Source organism: Fringilla coelebs, assembly GCF_963513975.1.
Source record: "Fringilla coelebs genome assembly, chromosome: 15".
In the NCBI taxonomy this organism is placed as follows: domain Eukaryota; kingdom Metazoa; phylum Chordata; class Aves; order Passeriformes; family Fringillidae; genus Fringilla; species Fringilla coelebs.
The window spans coordinates 15,808,776-15,833,372 of record NC_140041.1 but is presented as its reverse complement, the minus strand read 5'-3'; the positions used below and the strand labels follow the sequence as shown (position 1 = coordinate 15,833,372).

The following is a 24,597-nucleotide window of genomic DNA, read 5'->3' as shown; positions in this document are numbered from 1 at the left end:
CGTGGGCGGGCGCACCTTTCCAAGGGGCGTGGTCTTTGTGGGCGTGGCTCTGGGATGACAATTGCTTAAACCGTGACAGGGGCGTGGCCCGGGCCTGGGGGGCGTGGCCCTCGCCGTCCCCTCCCGCCGATTCAAATTTGAAGCACGAGCTTTCCCGCCTGAATTTGTTTGCCCGCCGAGGTGACGTCAGCGGCGCGGGGCGCCCCGCAGCCAATGAGCGCGCGGCCCGCGGCCCCCCCCACCCTCCCGCCATGGAGCCCGCGGCCACCAGCATCCAGGTGCTGCTGCAGGCGGCCGAGTTCCTGGAGCACCGCGAGCACCGGCACCTGCTCGGCCTGACCGAGGCCGAGCACGGCTACGCCGCTCTCTGCCCCGCGCCGTCGCGCCGGGCCGTGGGCAGCGTCAGGTGAGCGGTGGGCGAGTGGATGGGTGGGTGGGTGGACGGCGGCGGGCGGTGGCGGCGGCGCTGATCACCCGGGTCTCTTCTGCAGGTCGCTGCACAACGCGCTGGAGAAGCACAGGTAGGGGGGCGTGGGGGAGGGCGGCGGGGCAGGGGGGCGGTAGGGCCCGGGCCTCTCCGTGGCTGACCCCCGTGTCGTTCTCCCCCTGCCCTGCCGCAGAAGAGCCCAGCTCCGCTGCTGCCTGGAGCGGCTGAAGCAGCAGGTACCGGTGGGCGTAGGGCCGGCCCGTTCCACCACGCTGAGCCTCCTACACCGTGCCCGGCTCCACATCCAGGTGAGGGGGGTGATGGCACCGGCATTGCTCGGGAGGTCCTGTGTGGCAACAGGGCTGCCCAGCTCGGCCCCCGCTCATGGCTCACCGGGCCCCCACAGAGGCTGGAGGAGCAGGAACTGAGGGCACGAAGGGCCAAGGACCGGCTGCGGGACCGGCAGCGGAGCCTGCAGCGGCGGCTGGAGTCGCTGCTCTTGCCCGCTGATGGGGAACGGGCACGGGCTGACAGCCTGGACTCCTCCCAGCTCTCAGAGCCCTCCGAGGAAGGTAAGGAAGGAGGAAGAAAGAACGAGGGTGGGGAGGGAGGGAAAGCAGCCAAGGGGCTGACCCAGCCTTCCCCCGTGCCCAGAGGATGCCGAGGTAGAGGTGGATGGTGTGGTGTTCTGCGGGGATCTGCTGCCCAGCTTTGGCACCGGGAGGGACCACAGCTACTCCAGCCCCCACAGCCCTGCCTCCTGACGGTGCCCGCTGCCTTCCCTGCACTGCCTGCCCGCCTCCTTCCTGCTGGAAACCCAGCCCTGGCCAGCCTCATCACAGCTGCCAGGCTAAGGGGCCACAGATGGGGGCAAGAGTCCAGCTTTACCCGCCCACAGCTGGGTGGCACTGGCTGTGGCACTGGGAGCATGGGGCTGGCACTGTGCTGTGGCACCTGCTGTGCACCACAAGGCACTGGAAGAGCTGCTGGAAGAAGGCCCAGCTGTCACTGAGGACAATCTCCTGCCTCCCTCTGTGCACCCACGGGCAGCCTGGGGGCTGCCTGGTGTGGGTATGGGGCGGTGCTGCCCACTGCAGACACAACTACAGGAAGGCTCTCCTGCCCCTGGAGCACCAGGAAGGGGAAACAAGTGCATTAAGCAACCTGTCTTCATGCTCCTGCAGCCACCCCGCTCTCTTGTACAGACCCGACACTTTTATAGTAAAGGCACTTGGTAAAACCCTGGCCTGTGTCTTCCCTGCAGAGGGCTGGACCCCCAGAGTGCAGAGCAGGGCTGGACTCTGCTCTAGCCAAGCCAGCCTCAGCCAAATCAGAGATGGGAGTAGATTCTTTAATGATAATTACATCTCAGAAAGGGTCAAGCAGCAGCTGATTGTCAGACTTATACAGTTTTTTTAAAAATATAAAATCTAAGGAGTCTCCTATCTGTCCTGGTGCAGCTGGCCCCTCACACGTACTGCTTCTTCTTGGTGGCTGCCTTGCTCGCCAGGTCCTTAGCTTTCTCCGTAGCAGCCAGAGCTGTTTCCTTGGCTTTCTCGGTCGCTTCCTTGGCTGTCTCCACCAGTGTTTTGGATGGAGCTTCTCCTACAACATGGAAGCCATTAACCCCACAGGAGTGCCGGCTAGACCGGCCCTGCCACCGAGGCACTTCCCCACACAGGGAGGAAGATGAGCCTGGCGTTCCTGCCCCCAGCAGGTCAGGGCACGTAGCAAAGGGGAACCACAGGCACGTGACTGTCACCATGTCCCACCCCTCCTGCCCACACTCCACCCTTGCCCGGCCCTGCAATCACGGCTGGCCTGATCCACTCAGGGAAGAGCAGGCTGTGCCAAGACACAGGGCAAAGGCAAGGGGTGAGGATTTCACAGTCAGATTAGTTCAAGCAACAACCTGCCCATGGACTGGAGTGTTCCCAGCGTGACCTCTAACTCCAAGAGACCCATCCCGGTCAGCCCCAGCCTGCCCGTGGTGCCCACCTTGCATTTTTGCTAGCACATATTCAAATCCCTTAGTGCTCTTGGTCACGTTGCTTTTGAACCTGGCCAGACCAAACTCCTGCAAGAGAAAAGTCAGTGAAGGTGTGAGCCCTGTCACACACAGGCCCTGGGCCTTTGTCCCCACTTGGAAAGTCACAGTGACTTTCACAGCGGTGGTTCTGGGTGCCTCAAGAGCTCATGAGGATGGGGGGGGGAACAAAGGGAAGGGTAGAGCAGGGGCAAGGAGCAGCTTTACTGCTTGAGCTCACCTGGATGGCCCGCGAGACGCCAAACAGGCTGGAGGATACCCAGGCTTCCCGCTTGACCTCGGTCCAGTTGCTGTTCTCGGGGTTCACCCGGTACTCGCAGCGCTCCTCCACCACCTGCAGAGGCACAGCCCGGCCGTGGGCACTGCTGGGTCCCCTCCACCCCCTGCACACCCGCCCAGCCCAGCACCTACCATGAGACGAGCGTGGTTGATGTTCCAGGTGAATGTGGTCATGGTTCGGTTCTTGGGGTCCACGATAGAGTCCTCCAGGATGTAGACGGAGTGGGCGACATTGGCTGGGAAGAAGCGCTCTGCCCAGCGCGGCATCCGGTTGGTCTTGGTCAGGAGCCGCCGAGAGAGCAGCTTGTGGTCCGGCGTCACCTCCCGGTGCACGATGTCTTCGGTCAGGACATGTTTGCTAAAACGGGGAAGAAAACGTCACGCCCTGCTCCTCGCCAGCTCTCCCCCGGGGCTGGCAATCGTCAGGAACTGAACGATTAAGGCAGGGAGGAACCAACTGCCCGCCGGGCACCGGTGGTGCGGGACACCCATCCCCGCCGGCCGGAGCCCGCGGGGACCCCCGGGGAACGGGCTGGGCTGGGGACGGGCGGTGGCACCGATCCCAGGTGGGACCGAGTGGCGGAAGGGGGCGGGGGGTCGGGGAGGGCCCCGGCGCACCTGTAGGGGTTGGGGTAGCGCTGCCAGAAGGCGGCGAACACCTGGTCCCAGGGCCCCTTGAGGACGCCCAGGCTGGCGCAGTATTTCCCCATGGGGCCGCCGCTCAGGCCCGCGCCTGCTAGGCGGCCGCCATGCGGCCCGCGCGCCCCGCCCCGCCCCGCCGCGCGCTTCCGCCCCGCACTGCGCACTTCCGGCACGCCCCGCCCGGTTCCGGCCCCGCCCCGCCCGGTTCCGGCCCCGCCCCGCCCGGTGCGGCCCCGCCCCGCGGCGGCGGCGGCGCGAGGATGAGCGGGAGGCGGGTGGACGCCAAGGTGGTGCTGCTGGGGCAGGAGGGGGTCGGCAAGAGCAGCCTCGTGGAGCGCTGCGCCCACGGCCGCTTCCGCGCCGGGCCCTACCAGAACGTGAGTGACACCCCGGCACCGCGCGGCCCCGCGCTGCTGCGCCCCGGCCCCGGGACGGCGCCCCCGCCTCTCCCTCGCCTCCCCAGGATGAGCCCCTCGCATGGCACCCCAGCATCCTGCCCGTGGTCACCCCGTTTTCGCGCCGTGTCCCCGGGATGCTGCCACCCACGTCTCCGGGAAGGCGTCCCCTCGCGTTGTCCCCTCCGTGTCCGGGCTGGGACCCGCCACATCCCTCCCGTCCCCGCGGGTCGGTCCCCTCGTTTCCTCAGCCTCATTCCGCACGCCCCGGGATGAATTCCCCCGTGTCCCTGCGCCGGTTTCCACCGTGTTCCCAGGCCAGGTGCCCCCACATCCCCGGGCCGGTTCCCAGCGCTCCTCTTGCTTTGCTTGCAGACGATCGGAGCCGCTTTTGTGGCCAAGGTGATGACCGTGGGGGACCAGACCGTGACCCTGGGCATCTGGGTAAGTGCAGGGGCGAGGGCTGTGCCAGCGCCCCGCTGACATGCCTGGCCAGTCTCTGGTGAGGGACCCTGGGATCCTCCGACCCTTGTCACCTGCCTGTCGCCCCCAGGACACGGCGGGCTCGGAGCGCTATGAGGCCATGAGCCGCATCTACTACCGGGGAGCCCGGGCTGCCGTGGTCTGCTATGGTAAGGGCACGAGAATGGGAAGGGGAAGGAGCTGGTGGCTGCAAAGGGCCCGGGCCGGGGTGGTGGTGACACCGGTGGGTCGGGCACTGAGGAGCAGTGTCAGCTCACCCTGATTGCTCTCCCCAGATCTCACCGACAGTGGCAGTTTCCAGAGAGCCAAGTTCTGGGTGAACGAGCTGCAGAACTGTGAGGAGGTACGGGGGTCTGGGGGCTGTGAAGCCTCCCCAGAGGACAAGAGGGGTGGTGGTGGGGACGTGGGCACATCCCTCCCAACCCTGTTCCTGCCGCAGGGCTGCCGGATCTACCTGTGTGGCACCAAGAGTGACCTGCTGGAGGAGGACAGGAGGAAGCGGGGGGTTGACTTCCACGACGTGCAGGACTACGCTGATGGTACGGCCACTGCTGGCTCTTCCTGGGCTTGTGAGCTTTGAGCGGGTGGGGAGTGAGGGAGGATTGAGCTGCTGTTCCCACATGAGGAGCTCTGCCCTTGCCGTGGGATCACAGCAGATCCAATGGCACCAGGGCTCCCTGTATGGTGAGGCGCCGGCTCTGCCAGGGACCTCCCTGGGCACAGTGTGTCCTGACAGGGGCAGGCACATGGCCAGCTGGGCCAAGGGGCCGGGAGCCCTGCCCTGTGTCCCTGCCAGCCTGCTGTCAGCAGCTGTGCCCAAGGGGTGACTCTGGGGGCAGACATGCCCATGGAGCCACATCTGCTGAACCTGCAGCAAGTGCCAACCTGGGCCCTCATTTCAGAGATCAAAGCAGACCTCTTTGAGACCTCCAGTAAAACAGGCCAGAGTGTGGGTGAGTAGCTCCTTGCTGGGGCTGTGTCCTGGCTGAGCAGGGCTGGGGGCTCTGCCTGGCAGGGGGGCACCCACACCTGCCATGCCTCCTCTTCCCCCAGATGAGCTGTTCCAAAAGGTGGCCGAGGACTATGTCAACTTCTCCGCCTTCCAGGTGATGACAGGTGAGTAGGCAGGATCTGTCCCTCCCCAGGCACCCTTTTCTGTGCCTCTGGGTGCACAGCATGAGCTCTGGGGGTCGTCTAGCAGTGCTTCCCTTGGGGCTGCTGGGGCTCTGTGCTAGGGATTGTCTCACGGAATTTGAGTTCCATCACAGCATCCTCATGCCTGCTCAGGCCAGGCTCAGCACATCCACCCAGCTGGCTCATGGTGGCCTTTGGCAGCCGGGAGCCAAGAGCCTTGCTGGGCTGCAGGAGTGGCTCAGCTCTGCACCAGCCCTGCCCAGGCATGCTCAGCCTGGCTGTGCCTCCTGCCCTGGGCTGAGCCGTGCTGTGTGAGCCATGCCATGACCCTGAACCTCGCCACTTCTCCACGGGGCACCAAACGCTCCCCAGGGCACCTGCCAGGGCCCGCACTTGGGACCAGCAACTTTGGTGGCGTGGACGTGTCAGCAGCCTGCCACTCCTGCTCTCTTCCAGAGGACAAGGGTGTCAACCTGAGCCAGAGGAACAGTCCCTACTTCTACAGCTGCTGCCACCACTGAGCCCCGTGCCAAAAGGGAATTGCTGCTGCCGGACAGGCAGCTGGCGCTCACCGGACTCCTCTGGTTTTTTACCTGCTGTGTTTTAGCTGTTGGGCCTGTCCGCAGCACAGCCTCCGGACTGCTCTCCTGGCGCACAGGGCGGCACAGGCCTGCCGTGCAGTGCCAGGGACCATGGACTGTCACTCTGGGGACCCCCTCCCTGCCACCTGTGGTGGTTGTGGGAGCCGTGGTTGCCCAGCGGTGGCCAGTAACTTATTCTCTCAGAGATGCTCGATTCTTTGCAGATTTATTTAAGTGTCTTCTCTCGAGGTGTACAATGTAAATAAAACGCATTGTGGTCTGAGCCGTACCCCTGCGCGCGAGGCCGTCAGGGCTCTCCCTTCCCTGCCTCCCCCCACTCAGCAAGACAAACCACAAGAGGACATCGAGAGTAAAGTTAAACTTTACTTTACAGTAATTTTTCTTCTATATACAAAGAATTACAGTACATGTTCTGGGAGCACCTGGGCAGGGCAACCCTCTTTTCATGATAAGTTTCACATACACAGCCAACAGTCTAAGGGGAGCAAAATGAAAGTAATCAATGGTCCAAGACTCCCCTCTCCCTCTTCTAAAAATAATATACATGCTGGAAATATGTAGTTTACTCTCACCTGCTCTGGCATTCCTTCTTACAACTGACAGACGACTTCTGGCCAGGGCTGAGCACCCCTTTGTCCCCACTGCAGTGCTCCAGTGCTGGCCTCTGCCCTGGCTGGGATTCTTGACTCCTGATGTGTTTCCCTCTGCCTAAGCCTGCAGAACAGGACCCTGTGGGGCACCCCCATTCACTGCCACCCCATGGGCAGCAGACCTCAGAGGGGAAGGAAGGCAGCATGGGGCTGCTCACACCGAGGTTCTTCCCATGGGCAAACCTTTCACTCATGGCTCCAGCACAAGTTATGCTACTGCCATGAGTGGCCCCCCATGTCCCCTGGCAGTGAGGAAGGGGCAGTGGGCAGCCACCCTCTCCAGGGTCCCCGGCTAGCTGGCAGCCAGGACCCCAGCTGGGAGCACACAGTGCTGGAGGGTGGCAGGGGACACTAACAGCGAGGCACAGTCCCCAGCATGGTCAGTGTCTTGGGGGCGAGCAGGCTGGTGGGGCAGTGAGCTCAGCACCACGGATCTGCAGGGCTGGGAGCACCACTGCCAAAAGGCTTCCAGGGCCCCTCGCAGGGAGAGCCACTCCCTGCCTGCCCCTGCTGCTGCCAGCACATCTCACCTCCCACCCACACAAGCCGGGGCCACCCTCAACTCCAGCCAGGCTCCACCTTGAGCCTCCCGGTGCTTGCTGCTTTTCCTTTTAACAAGTTCCCAGTGTCTACAAAAAATACACAAAACCCAGTTCCTTGAAGTCAACAACTCGGAAACATCAGAAAAAGAAACAAAAACTGAAACCAGCTCAGTACCAAACGGACACGAAGAACATGCAGTAGTGGATGCCTGCTTGCTTCACGTGGCTCCATGGGCTCCCCACGGGGCTCAGTGGCACACTGGTTTAGTCTCAAAACCACCATAAACTGAAGGAACCGAACCACTCCTTGTCCTGTTTCAGTCACACGTGCTGAAGCCCGGCCCCAGCTCCAGGGGGATGGGATCAGCTGGCCAAGAAGCCCCAGCCCGTGGGCCAGGAGCCGTGAGTCCAGCCCTACTGTGCTAAGCTGCCTACGGTTTACAATAGCACCACAATAGCCCAAGGGCTTTGCCAAGGGCAAACATGATTAAAACTTTACCTTGAAATAGGCCATAGCAACACCCATTTCTCAGATTTCCCTAGGAGGTAGATTCAGTGCTGTAGGGACTGTCCATCACTGCTGCTCCTCCAGCCCGAGCTCACACAATCCGTCCTGTTCCCCCGGCACCAAACTTTGCTTACATCACTTCTGTAGGACCCGGAGCAGGAATCTCGCATCCTCCCATCTCCTGCTAAGCAAGGGCACTGCCACCCCACCGGTGAGACTCCTGCTGAAGCCAGGTACATGGCAGAGCAGTCCCCAAGCTCCAGTGTCCCGTGTCCCAGGCCCTGGGAGCCCCAAGCACCCATCAGCCCAGCTGTGCTGCTGCAGGAGGAGCAGCCTTGGCTGCAAATGCTGCCACCAGCGTTATCACTATCACAGGAGGGTGGGTAAATAGCACGGGCAAAGCCTGGGAGATCAAACACAGCATCCCCCCATACTTTCAGAGTAGCTGCACGATTTGTCACTTTGCTTTAACACTCACTGGCTAGCAAAAGCCAAAAGCCTCATCAGTAATTTAGGGCAAAGCACATTACAAGCAGGTTACAATTATGGTTATTCCAAACATCAAGCAAAATCAGAAGTTAAGGCTGAAATTAAAAATAAACAGAAGGTGTTGAAGGTCTGAAGTTTCTCAAACTCCCCTGCCCTGTCACAACACTGGCTGTGGTGTCCAGATACGAGCTGGGCACACCCAGAGCATGCTCAGGGTGAACACACTGCCAAGAGCATCAAGGTTAGAGCTGCTTATTCTTTCTCTTCCGTTTTTGTTTTCTGTGAAACTAAGCTGAAGCTTTTCTAGCAGATGCACTGTCTCACCTTAGTTCTTTAATGTCCTTTACATTCAATCATCTCTCTTATCTCCCGAACTTTAACACCAGCCACACCTTCAGAGCCTCTGCCTGCAGGGGTTTAACCCTGAATTAACACGTGCTCCCACAGAACCACCCAGATGCTTTGTGTATTGAAGTGACTCTGGTTCCTGTGGAGCATTTTTTTGTTAAATAGGAAAAGTTTAACTGGAGAACAGCAATAAAGCAAGCTACCATGAGCTAATCTGCATGTGGAGACGTGTAGTAGGTGAGTTGATTATTCCTTACAGTGATAAGTCTCCTGCTAGATTCACCAGAGCCCTGGCTGACAGTGGGCACTGGGGAAGATAGGGCAAAGCATGCAGAACACTGGCCTGTGCCTGCTCCCCTCCTGCCCACACATCCCACATGTCCTGTGCTGGCTCCTCCTCTGCAACCCTCATCCCGGCAGGGCACAAGGCCCTGACCTTGCTGTTACCCCTCATCAGAGCTCCTCTGTCACCAAAGGGCACCAGGGACTCTCCTGCCCACTAAAGTGGGTGCTCCGGTGGGGTGGAGGCCACGGCCCACTGCTGTCCCCAGCCCACAGCTCTGAGCAGGGGCAGCAGTTATCCTGGAAGCAGGGATTTTGACCTGCAAACTGTTCACACAGGAGCAGAGCCTGCATCCCCTTCAGAAATGGGAAGAGTGAGCTACTCCTACCAGGAATGAGTCTGGAAAATTCCCGTGAGCCATCGTGGGACACCAGTGAAGGGACAGAGAAAATTACACCCTTGATTCTGCTTCTACAGTGCTCCACACCAGTGAATCAACACAAGAGTCACCTCTCACCCTCCTGGGGTGCAATTAGGGCTGACCCAGGACTACGTAACCAGGTGATTGGATCCCTCCACCACAACCAGAGAGCATCACAGCCTTGGCATGGAGCTGTTGCACAGGTCCGAGCCCAGAGTCTGCCAGGGGTATGGGTTACTTTGCCTCCACCCTCTACTTTTAAAATCCCTCGTGATTCAAACTGGCTGAATTCTGAAGGCAGCAACAAATGGCAGCAAATAAACCCAACTGCTTCAGCACATACATGTCCCTCTCCTCCTCCAAGGCAGTGCTGCCAGCTGTCACCACAGTGAGTCACCTTGAGTACAGAAGATGCCCACATTTCCTTCACAAGGGTTTTGCTGCCTGAAGCTGTTCCCCAGCTCATGCTCCCTGATGAGGGCAGGCTGGACAAGGGCAGGGCCGCTGGGACCTCTTTCTACAGCTGGTCAAGCCTTGTCTATGTGACCCAGAAAAGCCCAGAGACTCCCAAAAGCACCACTACCCCCTCTGAAAAGCCCTCCTGATCTGACAGAGCATCACCCAAGGTTCCAGCGACAGCAAACAGGGAAGAGCAGCTTCCTGGCTTCCTCCTTCAATGAAGTTCCTCAACACCAGTTTTGCCAAGCAGCCTCCGAGCTAAGCTGAACTCAACTTCCCAATAGCAGCTGCAAGATAAGAAGCCAGAAACCTGGATCCTTGTGGAAAAGGGAGACAAGAAGAGAGACAGGGTACAGTAGGTGCAACAAATTAGGCTGTGGAAAATGCCATGCAAAGGTTTAATCCACATTCACTGCTCCAAACAAGCTTTTGGGTAAGCACCTGCTGGCATGAAAGGTGGCTGCTGCCGTGAGCCTCACCCTGCCACGTGAGCCCACGATTTATAGAAGTGATTTTTTTCAAACCTGCTCTTGTGAGAATTCACTGAGAACTTCTCCATTTTACAGATTTAAAAAAGCCTGCACCAAAAATATTCACAGTTTATTTTTTCATGAAACAAGTAACTAGTTAACACGTGACAATGCGAAGCGGAGGTGGACAGAGCAGTGCAGAGACCTCTCTGGTTACAGTGGGAGCTAGCTGGGCGCTGGCACTGAGGAAACCCTACTTACACAATCTACATGACTAAGTCCAGCTCATGGGAAGGTTTATAAATGTAAATTCAAGATTTATTTTCCTTCTCACACATGATAAATACTTAATATACTGAACGCCATAATTTTTTTTTTTAAATTTTTGTTTAAAAACCTTAATGAATGCCCTTAAGGTAATGTTCTCTCTCAATGGATCTGAGTTGTCCTGATTCCCTTTGTGGAGGAGTCACGCAGAAATGCAAGCTGCTTGCATTTCCCTAGTTTCAGCAGCAAGCAGGAACTGACCTGCCAGTCTTCCCGGAAAAAAAAAAACAACATTAAACAATTAAGTTTCCATAAGCCATAAAGCTTTTCCAAGTTGTGAGCTATTCTACAAAGGATCTGAAATGATTCGGACTAGAGAAGAGATAGCACAGGTAATGTCCCCTTGTGCCCAGCACACCTGGCCTCTACAGCAGGACGTTGTCTCAGGGTGCACACATCAGGAAAGGAGAATGGATCAGGATTTGTCTTGGTACAGGTGTCTGCCTCCCTTCACAGAAAACTGCAAAGCTCATGACTGCCTGCTCCGGGAGCAGCAGGCACTTGCAAGCCAGGTGGGAACAAGGACCATGTCAGAGGAAGGAGGTCAGCATGGGGCTGAACTCTCCCTTCCTGGGGAGGGGCCTGTGGATCTGCCTGGAAGGAGGAGAAGGATACACACACTGGAGCTGCACGAGGGTCTGGCGGCGGCACGGAGATCCGAGGCTGCGGCCCCAGATTGGTGGAGCTCAGGTAATTACAGAGGTAATGTGTTGTGAGAGTGGGAAAAAGCTGGTCAGCAGCGTTTCCTCGGCAGGACACCAACCCTATCCAGGCCAGGCAGTGCCACCAAAGGAGGTCTGTCCTCCTCCTGCCTGCGAGGGTGCCGGTGGTCACAAGATGCTGCAGGTCCCTGGGACTCTACTGCCTGCCCCACGAGCACCACAGCCAAACCAACTTCTGCCTCAACGCTTGAATGAACGGCTTTCAGCAGGCCTAGTCTGGACACCAGCCCGATGACCACCAGGTACTAAACATCGCCTTCACTGTAAAAGGGAGAAGAGAAAAAAAGAAAGCCAGGCAGCTGCTGGAGCCCACCGTGTTCCAGTGTGAGAACTACAATTCAGTTGGATGGACGCACACGCGCACACACTCATGCACACCAACACAGTCCAGTTAATTCAAGTCTCCTTTGGTTGTAGAAGAGTTAAGCCAGAAGCTACACAAGGGGAAGGTGTTGAGATGGGTCCCCGATCCAGCTACGGCACCCTTGCCTCTGCGCAGTGAGCGGGACAGGCTTGGCTTGCTGCTGGCAACACCAGGTGTGATGGGAACGCGTTCTGAACACATCTGAGGCAAAGGGAGAAAGGACTGCTCAGTCCGCTGGCTCACGCTGACAACAGAGGTCTAGAAGAGACTGGATGGAAATTTGAAAGGGAGCACTGTCACCCTGGCAGGGCAGTGCTCAGCACCTCCAGCAACCCACTCTGCTCTGCTCTGCTATTGCTGCTTTATAGGTCACTACGTTGTCAAGTGCAGGAAAACACTCCGCGTGTCCTGTGCTAAAGGATTAAGACACAAGAATAAAAAACTCCCAGATGACTTCTTCCAATACCTCTCTTTTCCCTGACTTCCTCCAGATTTCCTGCTTCTTGGGCCTGGCCAGTCACAGCTCTGTAAAAAAGGAGCCTGAATGGATACTGCCTATTGCTGGAGAAAACTGCACTGAGTGAGTGCAGGAGCTCCTCTCCCATCTCACTGGAGATGATCCCTGCCCTTGAGCAAACCACACACACACAGCATGTCCCAGTAAACACACGGACAAACCTCGTAAAGCAACGCCCTGCAGGGACAGAGACCTGGGCAGGTGACATAAAATCCCTTCCCTGCTTCTGGAGTCTGGCAAGGACACACACCTGACTGCTCGCCACACGATCCCTGAAACATCTCCAGTGCCAGGGCAGCCTGACTGATCCATTTTCTTTAAATGCAGTAACAGGAGCAAGGCCCTGGCTGTGCCTAGGAACCCACCTACGAATCAAACCTGGAGCCTGAACACGCTGGATCAGTAATGTGACCATTTCAATGGAATTGGAGATTTTTACCCAGAGTGGACTCTTTATTTCAGCTTTACCATTTGTAAAAGGAAGAGGAAAAGGTCACAGATGCTCTCTCCCTTTGGATGGGCCAGACTCAGATTTAAGAGAACGTCCTTGCTCATGTCACAAGAGAATATGGATGGGATGTGCATGGGTTAGGGGCTGGGCTCAGGGAAGTGAATAAAAAAACAAAACAAAGATTCCCCCTCCCTAAACATTAAACGACTGAAACCTGTCTCCCATATTCACCAACCTCACTTTGGCTCTGAGTCAGCCAACTCACGACAGACAGAATCCTGGTTACGGGCTAGCGCTGTGTTTTGTTCAGGCAAAGGGTCCTGCCCCCGAGGAGTCTGTGCTTTTCCACTCAGCCAAGTAATCTGATCAATTGTCTGAACGTTCGTGACAAGCCACTGCATCTCCTCCGGGGGCACCGGCGCTTCCCTGGCTGGCCGAGGGGTCTGCTCGAATGCACACAATCTCTCTGATGTCCACGGGGTCTGCTCCGAGGGGGCTGAGGCCACTTCCCAGCTGGGCTGCAGCGTTGGCTCTGGTAGTTTCTCTGCTGTCCGGGAAGACTGCTCCGCAGGTGTCAGGGTTTTCGTGGTGGACCAGTGGCTTTGCTCACGCGTCTGTAGTTTCTCTGTAGGCCAAGGTACTTGTCCAACCTGTGTCACCACCTTCCCAGCAGACCAAGAGATTTGCTCCCCAGCTAACATGGTCCTCTCTTTCTGCTGGGGACTCAGCTCCATGGCTGGGGCTCCTCTCTCCTTCAGCTGAGCATTCTGGTCGACGGGACGCAGCGCCTTCTCCGACAGCAACAGCCTCGGAGCTGATGCAGCTAGAGGCTTGTCCAAGGCTTGAGGCCGAGGAGCCACAGCAGGAGCCAGCTTATCCGATGCCTGAGGCCACGGGGCTGTAAGAGTGAGAGGTCTCTCCAAGAGCTGAGGCCGAGACACCCCAGAGCTGAGAGCCTTTTCCAAAGGAAGAACCCGCAGGGCCCCGGAGTCAGCAGCCTTCTCTGGAGGAAGGGGTCGCAGCACTCCGGGGGAGAGAGACTTCTGTGTGAGTGGGATCCGAAGGGGCCCTGAGCTGAGACCCTTCTCCGTGGGCAGGACCTGCGGTGACCGGGAGCCAGGGGCCTTCTCTGGAGACAGTGGCCATGGCAACCCTGAGCTGGGAGCCTTCTCTGTGGGCAGGATCTGAGGCATACCCGAATCAGCAGCCTTCTCTGGAGGCAGGGGATGGGGTGACCCAGAGCTGGGAGACTTCTCTGTGTCTGGGACCTGCACTGCCCCAGAGAAGGATGCCTTTTCTAGAGGCAGGGACTGTGGTACTGCTGATCCAGGAGCCTTCTCCGAGGGCAGGATCCGTGAGACTGGGGAGTCTGAGACTTTTTCAACGGAAACAGACCACAGCACCTCAGGGCTGGAAGCCATCTCCAATGCTGGGACCTGCGGCTCCACAGAGCTGGAAGCCTCTTGCACAGCCTGTGGCTGCGGACTCTGGGCAGAGGAGTCGTCCAGCAGCTGGAGCTGATCGGCCTCAGGAGCATCATCCTCTGGCTGGGACTGCAGCATCCCCACTGTGGCCAGGAGTCTGTCAGACAGTGGAGGATGCAGGCATTTCACGGGGAACTCATCCAGCAGCTCGGGCTGCTGGGCCCTGCTGTCAGTGAGGGACTTGTCCGATAACTCCAAAACCTCGGGGGCATCAGGAGTCTCATCTGCCAGCTGGAGCTGCAGGTCAGCAGCAGTAACAAGTGACTCATCCAGCGGGGACTGAGGTGATCCTGGAGGAGATTTGCTCGGCAGCTGAGGCTGCGAGGCGTCACTGGAGGACTCGTCCAGCGGCCAGAGCACCGCGTTGCTGGGAGGTTTGTCGTGCTGCTGAGGCCGCAGCGCTACAATGATGGGCTGCTTCTCTGACTGCAGCCTCAGGGACAGGGCAGCCTGGGGCTTGTCTGATGGCTGCAGGCGGAGGGACAGGGTGGTGGGAGGCTTGTCCGAAGGCTGAAGCCGCAGCGAGAGGGTGGTGGAGGGTTTGTTGGATGGCTTCAGCCTCAGAGACAAGGTGGCAGGGGGTTTATTTGACGGTGGCAGTCTCAGAGCCAGGGTGGCAGGTGGTTTGTCTGGTGAAGGTAGCCTGAGGGCCAGGGTGGTGGGGGGCTTGTTTGATGGCTGCAACCTCAGGGCAAGGGTGGTGGGGGGCTTGTCTGAAGAAGGCAGCCTCAGCGCTAGGGTAGCAGGGGGCTTTTCTGGTGACTGCAGTCTGAGGGCCACAGACTGAGGTAGGCTGTCCAGGGGCTGAACACTCAGGTCTGTGTCTGCCTCTGTTTGTGCAGGCAGCTGCTCTGGTGGCTGGGTGTCCTCGCCGTTAGTCAGGCCTTCTATGGGACGTGCATACTCACGAATTTCTCCTGGCTCTAGAGGGTGAGGCCCACAGGGATCATGCTCTGTGCAGCATAATCGTCCATCCAGCTTGGAAATGAAGAGCATTCCTTCCCGGTGCTGCTTGCAGAAGGACCTGGGACACATCTCACAGAATGAAGCTGCTTCCTTACCACACACGTCACACTGATGCCACGGGCACTCCCACTTTCCTGCAGCACGGACACAGGAGAAAAGACACACCTTAGGAGTAGGACAAGGGCAAGAGATAAAGGCCTGCTGCAAACAAAGTGAGAAAACTCCTGTAATACCCACATAGAATTCTACATGTCTTCTTCAGTTTCTGCCTTAGCTCGACAGGCAATTAACATGAATCTGCACTCTCAGAAGCAGCAAGGGCAATGATAATCATGACAAACACAAGCCACATCAGCTCAGACCAAAAGCCCATTTGGCTCCTGCACAGCACTAATCAACAGAGGTGTCTAGAGAGAAGCAGACATCCCCAGTTTGCACATCTCCGTAGCTCTGATTTTCATAGAAAAGAGCAGCAGTTATCTGTGCCCAACACCCAAAGGACTTTTTAAGCTAACATGTCAGATTCATCTTTTAATTCTGGGTCAAAAACTTCCCTTCCTGTTTTTTAGAAAGAAGAAGTGAGAGATCAGTGATCACAAGGGCTAAGTTTCTATTGACTCTGAACCCAAAGGCACATCCTCAACCTCTGGCCATGTATGGCCACGATAAAACAAAGCTGCTCCCCCAGCAGCTCCATCTTCACACAACCTACTGACCATCAGTACCAATACCACCAGCAGGCAAAACACAACATTACACTTTAGAGACTGCTGCTTTTCTCACTTGTAGATGACCTCACTGGCTCAGCCTCCTGCTCCCTCAGCCAAGGCTGTGTCTGGCTCTACCAAATGCTTCCAGTTCATGGACATAACCAGGTACATGCTGAGCTCCTGACCACAGGATGAGCAAAGACGTTTTTCCAAATATACCTCCTGCCTCTGTGCTCTCCCAGCACCCCACATCCCCCATCTCTCCTGCTCCCTGCCTTGCTGTGGGGAGCAGCTCCTTGCAGAGCAGCCCTGACACAGAGCTCTGAGCCAGAGGGCAATCACAGACACCAGCCAGGCTAGAGCACTTCCCAGCCTGCCTGAACCAAGCCCAGAGACCTGTGGCTGTGGCTACCAGCTCCTTTCCAGGGAGGCTGGTTGCTGCAGCACAGCACTGAGCAGCTGTGGGCATTGCTCCCTGGACTTGTGCAACAGCAGCTCTCCATTCCCCTCCCTCATGCTGCTTTTCCCCTGGGCTTGAAGGCAACACGTAGTAAGTTTTTCCCCTCCTTTGAAGCCAGTCCAAGGCTTCTGTTCCAGTCTCAAAATATGCATGCTGCTCTTATGTGTCTTTTCCAATTTTTCAGCATTTTTTTTCCAAGTGAGGATGTTTAACACTTCCCATGGTCTCTCCTGTTCCTGGCTCATGGTGTTGCAGCACAGGCTGTCACTGCTCCCCCTGCACCAGCAGCATCCCAGAGGGCCAGACAACACTGCAAAGACCCTGGGACCATTCTTATAGAGGTCATTTGTACCGATGGAAAATAAAAAAAGTCAAAACCTGCTCCTCTGTTGCAGAAAGGATAAATCCTTTCAAAACACTCTAATAGTCTTTGACAGGATAAAAAGGTCTAATGAATAAGCACCCTCTCCAGGGACAGCCCAGAGCTCTTGGAAGTAAGATCACACAATTAGCAAACATGCAAACAAGCAGGAAATTCCAATTACTTGACAGCAATGCCCATGGCAGAGGAAACATTTGAAGTAGAAAGTGCTGAACCTTTCATGTCCTGAATGATACTCTGAGGAGCAGGCTATGAAAATCACTGCCTATGTGTAACAAGAGTAAAATTGCTACAACTGACTGAAAATCATTCTCTAAAAATAGTTATTAATGGTCTTGTGGCAAACTGAGGAGGCATTTCAAATTACACCCTTCAGGAATGTATTTTAATCTGTACAATAATTTAAATTTCTGAAAGCAGAACAGCAAATACTCTTACAGATACAGGTAGATAACATCGAGCCTGTAAGGGACTGCAAAAATCCAGTTGGACAGGCTCAGAATATAAACTGGACAAATGCTCTTGCACCAACAAGGTGTAATTAAATAAAGACAGGTGCAAAACAGGATTGCAAAAGGAAGAAATAAATATGAGAAAATAATCAAGAATGAAAACTCAAGAAGGGTAAAGCAAACCCTCAACATTCCATCAATAGAAGTTATTTTTGCAAAACAAGTAAAACATAATTTCCAAAGAAATTTTTTGTAAAAAACAAAATATAATTATTCTCTTCTGTTGGAGTAAGCAAGGCCTCGGCTGCAATGCTGTTAAAATACTTGATTCCAGTTTTAAAAAAAATGTGTAGGCAAGTGGGACACAGTCCAGAGTAGATCAAGAATAAAAACTTGAGGCTATGTTTGTACAAGCCAGAAAAGGATTGAGACAACAATCTTCCACTATATAAAAAAATGTATCAGAGAGCTAGCAATTCTTTCTGTTTTTAAGTCAGGCTGTTAGGAGAGACTTTGCAAATAGAAAACAGGGGAACAGGCTGGAAGCTGGACTGCACTTTTTGAGTATTTTTTATTCCAAATTTTTGCCCTCATTTCACCACAAGCTAAAATATGCTTTGGTACTGTTCTCTTATGTATGAGCTAATGGCTATTCAGACATTTAAGAGGTTATTCACTAACTCCTATTTTACAGCAGTGCTTCTCCTCACCATTGATCTCACAGCTGTCTTTAACTTTGGGAAAATGGCCAGTGTGATGACCAATACCTCAGCTATTGTTGGGATTATGCTCTGCCAGGCCCCAGGAATGGGGTCAGTTCACAAGCACCATCTCTTAGGCAAGGACCAGCTCCCCCTTCAGCAACTAGTTCAGCTTTCTGCAGTCACAGTGGGGTGCAAACCAGGGCTGGGTTGGTTGGGCAACAAGATCTGTTCAAGTGAGAAAGACTTCTCTAAATGTTAAGAAGCTGTGAACAGAGTGCAAGGTCACGAGCAGCACCCAGAACACCCAGAGCCAACACTGTGAGCCAAGCAGAGCCCAGCTGTGCAGAGCACTGACCTGCAGGTCTCTTGGTCAGGTTGAGGCAGTCAGCATGGTACACCTTGGGGCAGCCTGACTTCTTACAAGAGACCAGCTGCCCTCCATCCCCACAGCTGAAACACTCGTCCTCCCGCTCCTTCATCACCTCCGCCTGCGACCTGCGCTTCATCTGCGGCCGCCTCTTGAGCTTCTTGGACTTCTCCTCGCTGAGGCTGGGCTGGCTCTGGGGGTGAAAAGATGTTGGTTAACACAGGGCTCTGCCCCATCCACCTGCTCCCTTGCTGCTGCAAACCCTGCTGACACAAATCCCAGCTATACCTGAGACCTGTGCAGCATCTCTAATGCTGCTCGGTATTTGGCAGCCAAGTTACTACAGCAAATGGCTTCCAGTTATTTTGAAAGAGCCTGGAAGTCATGCAGCAAAGCTTGACTGGACATGGGATTTATATGACTAGCAACAGCAGAATGAGGAGCTGGGGCTGCCTGGTGTCACTGAGCTCGTGCCACCTCTCCCAGACTCTTCAGGTCAAAGTAGTCAGGTCTCCTGGCACACATGACTCATAAGGAGTCTATTCAGGGCCTTCCTGCACTTTTTCACATTCATCGCTTCCCTCTCTATTTCCAGTATGAATTTATCTGTCATCAGTTTAGACCTATTTGTTCTTGTGTCAGTGCTGCTCTTTGTACCAGAATCACAAAATCTTTATGGTTGGAAAAGACTTCCAAGATCATCACATTCAACATTTGAAGCTTTTCTATCTCCCTGAAGAAACCTCTGGGACACACTCTCCTGCTTGCAAACTGAAACTTTCAGAGTCTGCACAGTTAAGTCTTCCCAGTGACTTTTCTCTGCCCTTATTGAGTTATATTTATCCCAAATCAAAGTTACAAAATTACACATGCTACCTCAGATAACAGCTCATACAAAGACATCAACACTTAGCCAAAAAGCAGGAAATTCCCCCAAAGCACTGCCCCCATTTGCCTTCTCCACAGCTGTGTCACACCACAGCTCAGTCCTGTGGCAGCTGAGCTGCACAGTGGCTCCTCCACCACAACTGCCCAGCCATGACCTTCTCATGGTGGATTTGTTTCTGCTGTTAACCTCTGCAGGTGTGTACTGTGCAATATCCAATCTCCATTCCCCTATACTCAGTTATTCCTTTGCAACTGTCCCATCCTCCCACTGTCCCATGGCAATGACAATTGAACTCTGCATCATCAGCATTAAATTATCTGTGTAGTGAAGTAACTACAACTGGATCCAGGAGAGGCAACTAAATGGTTCAAGTGCTCTCTTCTCTGGCCTAAGGCTTCCTCCAACCCTGCTCTTCCAACTTCCCCTCCAAGCCAGGCTGAGCCTCCCATTGTGTGGAACACTCAGCTCCACAAAGATGATGCTTCTTGCCCCCAGTCCTGACCTTATCAAAGCACCATCAGTTCAGTTTATCTAAGGAGACATGAGCTAAATTCTGTGCCATTTTTCTACATCTCTTTGTGTTCAAATATGTGTTCTCCATGCAGGATATCTCTGTGCGCTGAGACAATCCCTATGAAGAAATTTTTACATCCTTTATTCTGCAAAAAAATCGTGCATAATATTTTCATCACCAAAACATTTAAAAACCTTGGTCTCCAGACCTGCAATTTCAGAACTCTGCAGCTGAGTATCCAGTTTTCCTGTCACCAAGGAGTTACATCTCTTGATTGTTTCCTTCCCCTTCACAAGTGGATGTTTCTGCTTTCATACCATTATTCCCCCTGACAATGGGGACAAGCCAGGCCTTTCTTATCACTGAAAATGCAGGCACTGAAATGCCTCCACCTAAACTATGCCACCGATTTTCAGTTCCTCGGCCTTCTAATTACAAAGAGAACAAGAAAATCTCTTCCCAGCCAATTTGAATGTCTAAGAGAGGACTAACAGCTGGACTAGGCGATTCCCACTTGCTCCCTGCAGTACCATAGACTCCCAAACACTCCTCCACACTCCCAGTTAGAAGGCACTTTTAAGAGTGAACTTGAGTATAATCAGTTTTGTCTTGCTGTATCTTCAGCAAGCTTAAAAATGCATCTATTGTGAGAAGAATTTTTTAAAAAAACCACCCCAAGGTATTGTTTTCTCGATACTGTTTCTTAGCCTATCTCATCAAGATGGAATGAGTCGCCTCAGATATCACAATGGAACATGAATGCCAACTAAAGGGCACCTCTCTCTCATTTCCATCGTGCAACCTGCAATTTCAAGGCAAAAATGACAGTCAAACCATGTATAACGCAAAGGCAGCACAAAATCAATTGAACTTTAAATTGCATCCCAGAAAAGAACTAAATACATCAGATGTGCCACTCCCCTCATCTGTCAGCTTCTCAAGACATCAATTTTTTATTTTTGTAAGTTAATTTTTCTGAAGAACTAATCTCTGGAGAATTCATAAAACCTTCCCTATATATTGATGGGGCTCAACAACTGTGCTGCTGGAGGTTTTTAACCCCTAACTGTGGGCACGGCAGGATCCACATGCCAGAGCAGAGGGATTACAGACTGATTTGGTGAAGCACTTGTAACAAACCAACAGCTGAGACATAGATTTAGCGGGTGACAGCTGGGAACTCGGCCAACTGCTCCTGTTATTTCCTTTTCCCAGTGAGAACCAGCTCACACAAGGAGGTAATTGAAATCAATTCCTGTTACTGCAACATTACAGTTACAAATCGAAGCCCTCAAAAAGTCAGTGAGTTCTAAAAGCTGGTGGTTTTTCAACTACAGATATGGCAGATTTCTTATGTCTGTCTGATGTGTAAAAATCGGCCATTTCATTAAAACCAGAATAAAACTAAGAACTTCACTGCAGAATAGATGGTGGCTCTAAAGCAACTTCAGTGTGAAGGAATGTGAGTTTGCTGGCCTTCCATGCATGCTCACAATTTACTTTGGGAGTCTTTACTTTGGGAAATGGGCTGAGTTGTGTTTTCTTGGTTTTCTAATGAAGCCTTTCCCATGCTTGCCCTTTGCTCCTCTAGTGCTATGGAAAATGTCATGATAAGAAGTAGAATTTAAAAAAAAAAAAATTTAAAAACCCCACCCTCTTTCTTTTATTCTTTCAGTGTAAAATAAAGCTTCCTGCCATTATTTATAGCAACTCTGATAACTGAAGACTCAGAATGAAAACTCGAATATTTAACTCATTTCAAGCACTGTTCCCATGGCCACACTTAAATGATCTCCAACCAGAAACCTCTGCAACCAATGACTGATACACATCTATGCAAAGAGGCAGTTTGGAAGAACAAAAGCTTAAAGGGTGCATCATACCTTCGGCCTTACTCCTAGGAAGCCACTGCAGTTTGGGGCACCACATTTACAAACGGTCTTTCCATTTCCCAAACACTCCAGATTGTAGTTGAAAGTCAGCTCAGTCCCTGGCACAAAAGCAGATCAAAACCAAGCAAGATGTTAATAAATTACAGAGTAGAATGTTTTACTACTAAAATAAAAGCACTTTTTAAATACAATGTCACAAATGACTGCCACCACTACACAAGGAAAGCAAACTATTAATCTCCTCATAGATTAAGTGTAGATTGAAAATTCAGTACAACCCCTCACCCCTACCACATTTTACAGCTAAAAAGGGCATGGATCCTGTAGCAGGGGCCTGTATCAACCTCCACTGATACCATGTGTGTGTTTCACTATGTTAGTGCTGCTGTTAAGCCTCATGAACACCCCTATGAAATAAAAATTAAATCTCCTTCCAGAGAGCTACAAACCCTCCCTTTTCCTTACTGAATCCCCGGGGCTACTGCAGGCATTGACAGTGTGCTCCTTACCAGCTTTGATATTTACAAGTGCGAAGAGCCCGACCCGAGTGTCACCATTCACACACCATTTCTGAGTCTCACAGTTGGGCTGGCAGCAGTGGTTCATGAACCGAGCATAGTTGCCCTTTGGCCCAGCATCAATGATTCGATCCTGGAATTACCAAAAAAAAAAAAAAAACCCCAGAAAACCACATTTTAATCAGCTGTCATCAACTGTAATCAACCAGCTCTGATGCCTCTGGCCAGTCTGGCAGATCACACGGCAACACAGCCTCCTGCACGTCATCCTTCTCCTCAAAGACACTGGGCTCCCAAACAGCCAGGACAGTGCCACTGTTGCTTTCTGGGAAACAAAGGCTCCCTGTGGCATCAGTACTGGATAAACAGCAGATAAACACCCCAGCACACTTCCAAGGCAGTGCTTGTGGTTCCAGGCCCCAACTTCTGCTTAAAAGCAAAATAGCAGTTCCTATTTCTCATATGCCAGTGTATAGAAGGAAAACAGGAAGAGTGTGTAAGCTGAGGTACACTGGTGCACAGCTTGTTATGGGGCTGGAGAGGCAAGCTGCAACTGAGATTTGCTTTTGTAGCAATGAGGAGATATTAACACTTGGGTCTGCCCCATGAGCCACAAGATATGGTCAGTGTGAACTTGCAGCAGGATGAGGGGAAAGACAAATCAGTCACTGTTATCATGTCCCACACTCTACAGCTTCCTCCCCTGTTCAGGCTTTCCTCCTAACCCTGAATCCAACCTGAAGCTCCTCTATTACACACTAATTCATTTAGTCATTTCAGAGGAAATGCAGACCAGATCATCAGCAATGCTTAGCACCTTTTTGCTAAATGGAGTGCCTTGTCTTCCTTCCCATCTTTTTACTTCTGTCCAGGATGCTGGCAGGACATTCCTTGCACATACCTTATCCAGTGTCAACATGTAGAAATTGGTAATGTCGTGCTCCTGAGCATAGCGGATTCGGGCTCGGCACTCCTCTTCATCAATTAGCTCCCCAACATACTCATTAACAAATTCACCCTGCCAGACACAAAACAACAAGCTGATAAGACAAGACAAATTATCTAAAGGATGGAGGGACATCCACCTTGGTGCTAGAACTTAGCTCCTGTTTCCTTCCTAAAAATCTCTCCCTGTGCTCTGAAGCCAGTTTGGCCTATAATCTTCACCGAGAGCTCTGAACCATACATCCGTTTCACATGCTCAAATAACTCAAAATAAATTAAATAAAGAGCTGTGATCATCAGGTTATTCTTTGTGCCAAAGAAAGAATTAGCATCCAGGGACAGCACAGAAGTTAACCACAAGAACAGCACTTTGCTGCAAAGCTCAAAGCACTGCCCTAATTGCATTCCAGATGAAAACAATATCCCTTTGGGGACCAAGCACACGGAGCAGCAGGATGCACCTGGAGCACCTGCTCCTGCAGTGAGTTCAGGAGTTCTCTTGCAGTGATGTACTGCAGAGACTGCACTCCAGCCATTAAAGAGAACCCCAGCTGTGCTCCAGTGGGGCTAACAGGTCTCCCCACCAAATAACTGAGTGTTTCTGTTTCCACACTGTCTGCTGAAAGTGAAACAAGCACATGGAATGGCAGAAATATCCTTTAACTTATGGCACAGCAGGCAGCAAAGTTTTCAACAGGACAGACTCACATTTTGCCTCTTCTATCAAGGCCTCCCTCTTATCATGTCATCACTACTCCCTTTTCAGACATTTTTCTCTTACAATGCTAACAGTCCTCTGTTTCACTTTAGCCTTTATTAGCTTTGGGGTTCTTTTGGATTTAACATTCCTTCTTTGTTCAGCACAGATGTGTGTCCAAAGAACTGCTATCCTTTGCATTTAAAATACACATAGAAGTGTTTTAGGTGGAGATAATCAGTTTCAGCAGTAATAACAGCCACGTCCAAGAGACTGCCCTTTTTTAAGATCCAAGCCCCGGTTTCTGTTTCTGACACAAGATTCTCATGCTGGATAAGCCTGGTTAGTCAAGAAGAGGGGGGAGGAATAATCACTGTTCCCCATCTGGAAATCCTGAGCACCGTCCCATTGTTCTTACAAGCAGACTGACCAAGCAATCACCTTTCCTACCCTGTGGGACATGCAAATCATTTTCTCAGTCAGCTGAGCCAAAATACTCTTGTCAAGACAGGAAAGAGAAAATTAAATTTTTTTTCTAAATGGCATTCTACAGCAAGAAGCCTTTTTCAAACCAAGAGTGATCAAGAGAGAAACAACAAGAGAAAACAACACAGAAAGAGCACAGGTACCTTCCTGATGTCTGTTTTGGCCTGCAGACCCCAGCCCCGTGCCAGCGTGCGGAAGATCTGCACCTCAGGGTACTGGCGCTTGGAGAAGCACTGGTTCTGGCAGCGCTCCCCAGCAGGGCACACCAGGGGGTGGCACTCGTAGAGCAGCATGCGGTTGATGCACTCCGAGTCCAGGCCGCAGGGGTTCTCGTCCGTGGGTTTGCAGTTGCAGCGCGGGATCTCCGACAGGTCTGCAGTGAAGATCTGCACCTTCCCCACCGGCCGGTTCACCTTCAATGCACACGAGGGACATGAGCTCTTGGGAGCTACAGGTTACCCTGACAGGCACTTCTGTACTCCACCCTTGCCTACGAGCTGCAGTGACTGAGTGACAGCGAGGGGCAGAAGGACACAAGTACAGGCACAGCTGTACTTCGGGAAATGTTATT

At 53.3% G+C, this 24,597-nt stretch overlaps 4 protein-coding genes across 7 annotated transcripts in view; 2 read left to right on the top strand and 2 right to left on the bottom strand.

Moving 5' to 3' along the window:
• Nucleotides 1-251: 251 nt before the first annotated feature.
• Nucleotides 252-1,191, top strand: MXD3 (MAX dimerization protein 3; the record flags this gene model as incomplete). Its single annotated transcript, XM_084215625.1, has 5 exons — nucleotides 252-406; nucleotides 492-521; nucleotides 621-735; nucleotides 834-999; nucleotides 1,082-1,191. 5 exons carry the CDS (start codon nucleotides 252-254, stop codon nucleotides 1,189-1,191), a joined length of 576 nt encoding a protein of 191 aa, XP_084071751.1.
• A 580-nt stretch (nucleotides 1,192-1,771) lies between these two features.
• PRELID1 (PRELI domain containing 1) lies at nucleotides 1,772-3,528 on the bottom strand. Its single transcript, XM_084216126.1, has 5 exons — nucleotides 3,372-3,528; nucleotides 2,886-3,111; nucleotides 2,695-2,808; nucleotides 2,426-2,504; nucleotides 1,772-2,032 (listed from the first exon to the last, which is right to left on the bottom strand). Exons 1-5 carry the CDS (start codon nucleotides 3,461-3,463, stop codon nucleotides 1,896-1,898), a joined length of 648 nt encoding a protein of 215 aa, XP_084072252.1. The 5' UTR covers nucleotides 3,464-3,528; the 3' UTR covers nucleotides 1,772-1,895.
• Nucleotides 3,529-3,620: 92 nt separating this feature from the next.
• Nucleotides 3,621-6,350, top strand: RAB24 (RAB24, member RAS oncogene family). The gene is made up of 8 exons (XM_084216146.1): nucleotides 3,621-3,772; nucleotides 4,166-4,234; nucleotides 4,344-4,422; nucleotides 4,549-4,616; nucleotides 4,713-4,812; nucleotides 5,176-5,226; nucleotides 5,327-5,389; nucleotides 5,864-6,350. Exons 1-8 carry the CDS (start codon nucleotides 3,656-3,658, stop codon nucleotides 5,926-5,928), a joined length of 612 nt encoding a protein of 203 aa, XP_084072272.1. The 5' UTR covers nucleotides 3,621-3,655; the 3' UTR covers nucleotides 5,929-6,350.
• Nucleotides 6,351-6,469: 119 nt separating this feature from the next.
• The window catches only part of NSD1 (nuclear receptor binding SET domain protein 1), a 59,609-nt gene continuing 41,481 nt past the window's right edge, over nucleotides 6,470-24,597 (bottom strand). For 2 of the 4 annotated variants that reach the window (XM_084216142.1, XM_084216145.1), the window contains 6 exons: nucleotides 24,170-24,439; nucleotides 22,800-22,916; nucleotides 21,890-22,031; nucleotides 21,372-21,478; nucleotides 18,074-18,278; nucleotides 6,470-15,144 (listed from right to left, as the gene is read on the bottom strand). In XM_084216142.1, coding sequence (XP_084072268.1) covers nucleotides 12,797-15,144; nucleotides 18,074-18,278; nucleotides 21,372-21,478; nucleotides 21,890-22,031; nucleotides 22,800-22,916; nucleotides 24,170-24,439 — 3,189 coding nt within the window. In that variant the 3' untranslated portion in view covers nucleotides 6,470-12,796. The remainder of the gene's footprint in view (nucleotides 15,145-18,073; nucleotides 18,279-21,371; nucleotides 21,479-21,889; nucleotides 22,032-22,799; nucleotides 22,917-24,169; nucleotides 24,440-24,597) is intronic. The other 2 variants (XM_084216143.1, XM_084216144.1) reach the window with 2 other exon arrangements.

Bases quoted from the DNA above. Each gene is read 5' to 3' on its own strand.
- PRELID1 (XM_084216126.1), bottom strand. From the start codon at position 3,463: ATGGGGAAATACTGCGCCAGCCTGGGCGTCCTCAAGGGGCCCTGGGAC. The intron at 3,112-3,371 runs GTGCGCCGGGGC...TCCCCGTTTTAG, and splicing joins CGCTACCCCAACCCCTACAG to CAAACATGTCCTGACCGAAG. The intron at 2,033-2,425 runs GTGGGCACCACG...TCCATGTTGTAG, and splicing joins TGTGCTAGCAAAAATGCAAG to GAGAAGCTCCATCCAAAACA.
- RAB24 (XM_084216146.1), top strand. From the start codon at position 3,656: ATGAGCGGGAGGCGGGTGGACGCCAAGGTGGTGCTGCTGGGGCAGGAG. The intron at 3,773-4,165 runs GTGAGTGACACC...CTTTGCTTGCAG, and splicing joins GCGCCGGGCCCTACCAGAAC to ACGATCGGAGCCGCTTTTGT. The intron at 5,390-5,863 runs GTGAGTAGGCAG...GCTCTCTTCCAG, and splicing joins CGCCTTCCAGGTGATGACAG to AGGACAAGGGTGTCAACCTG.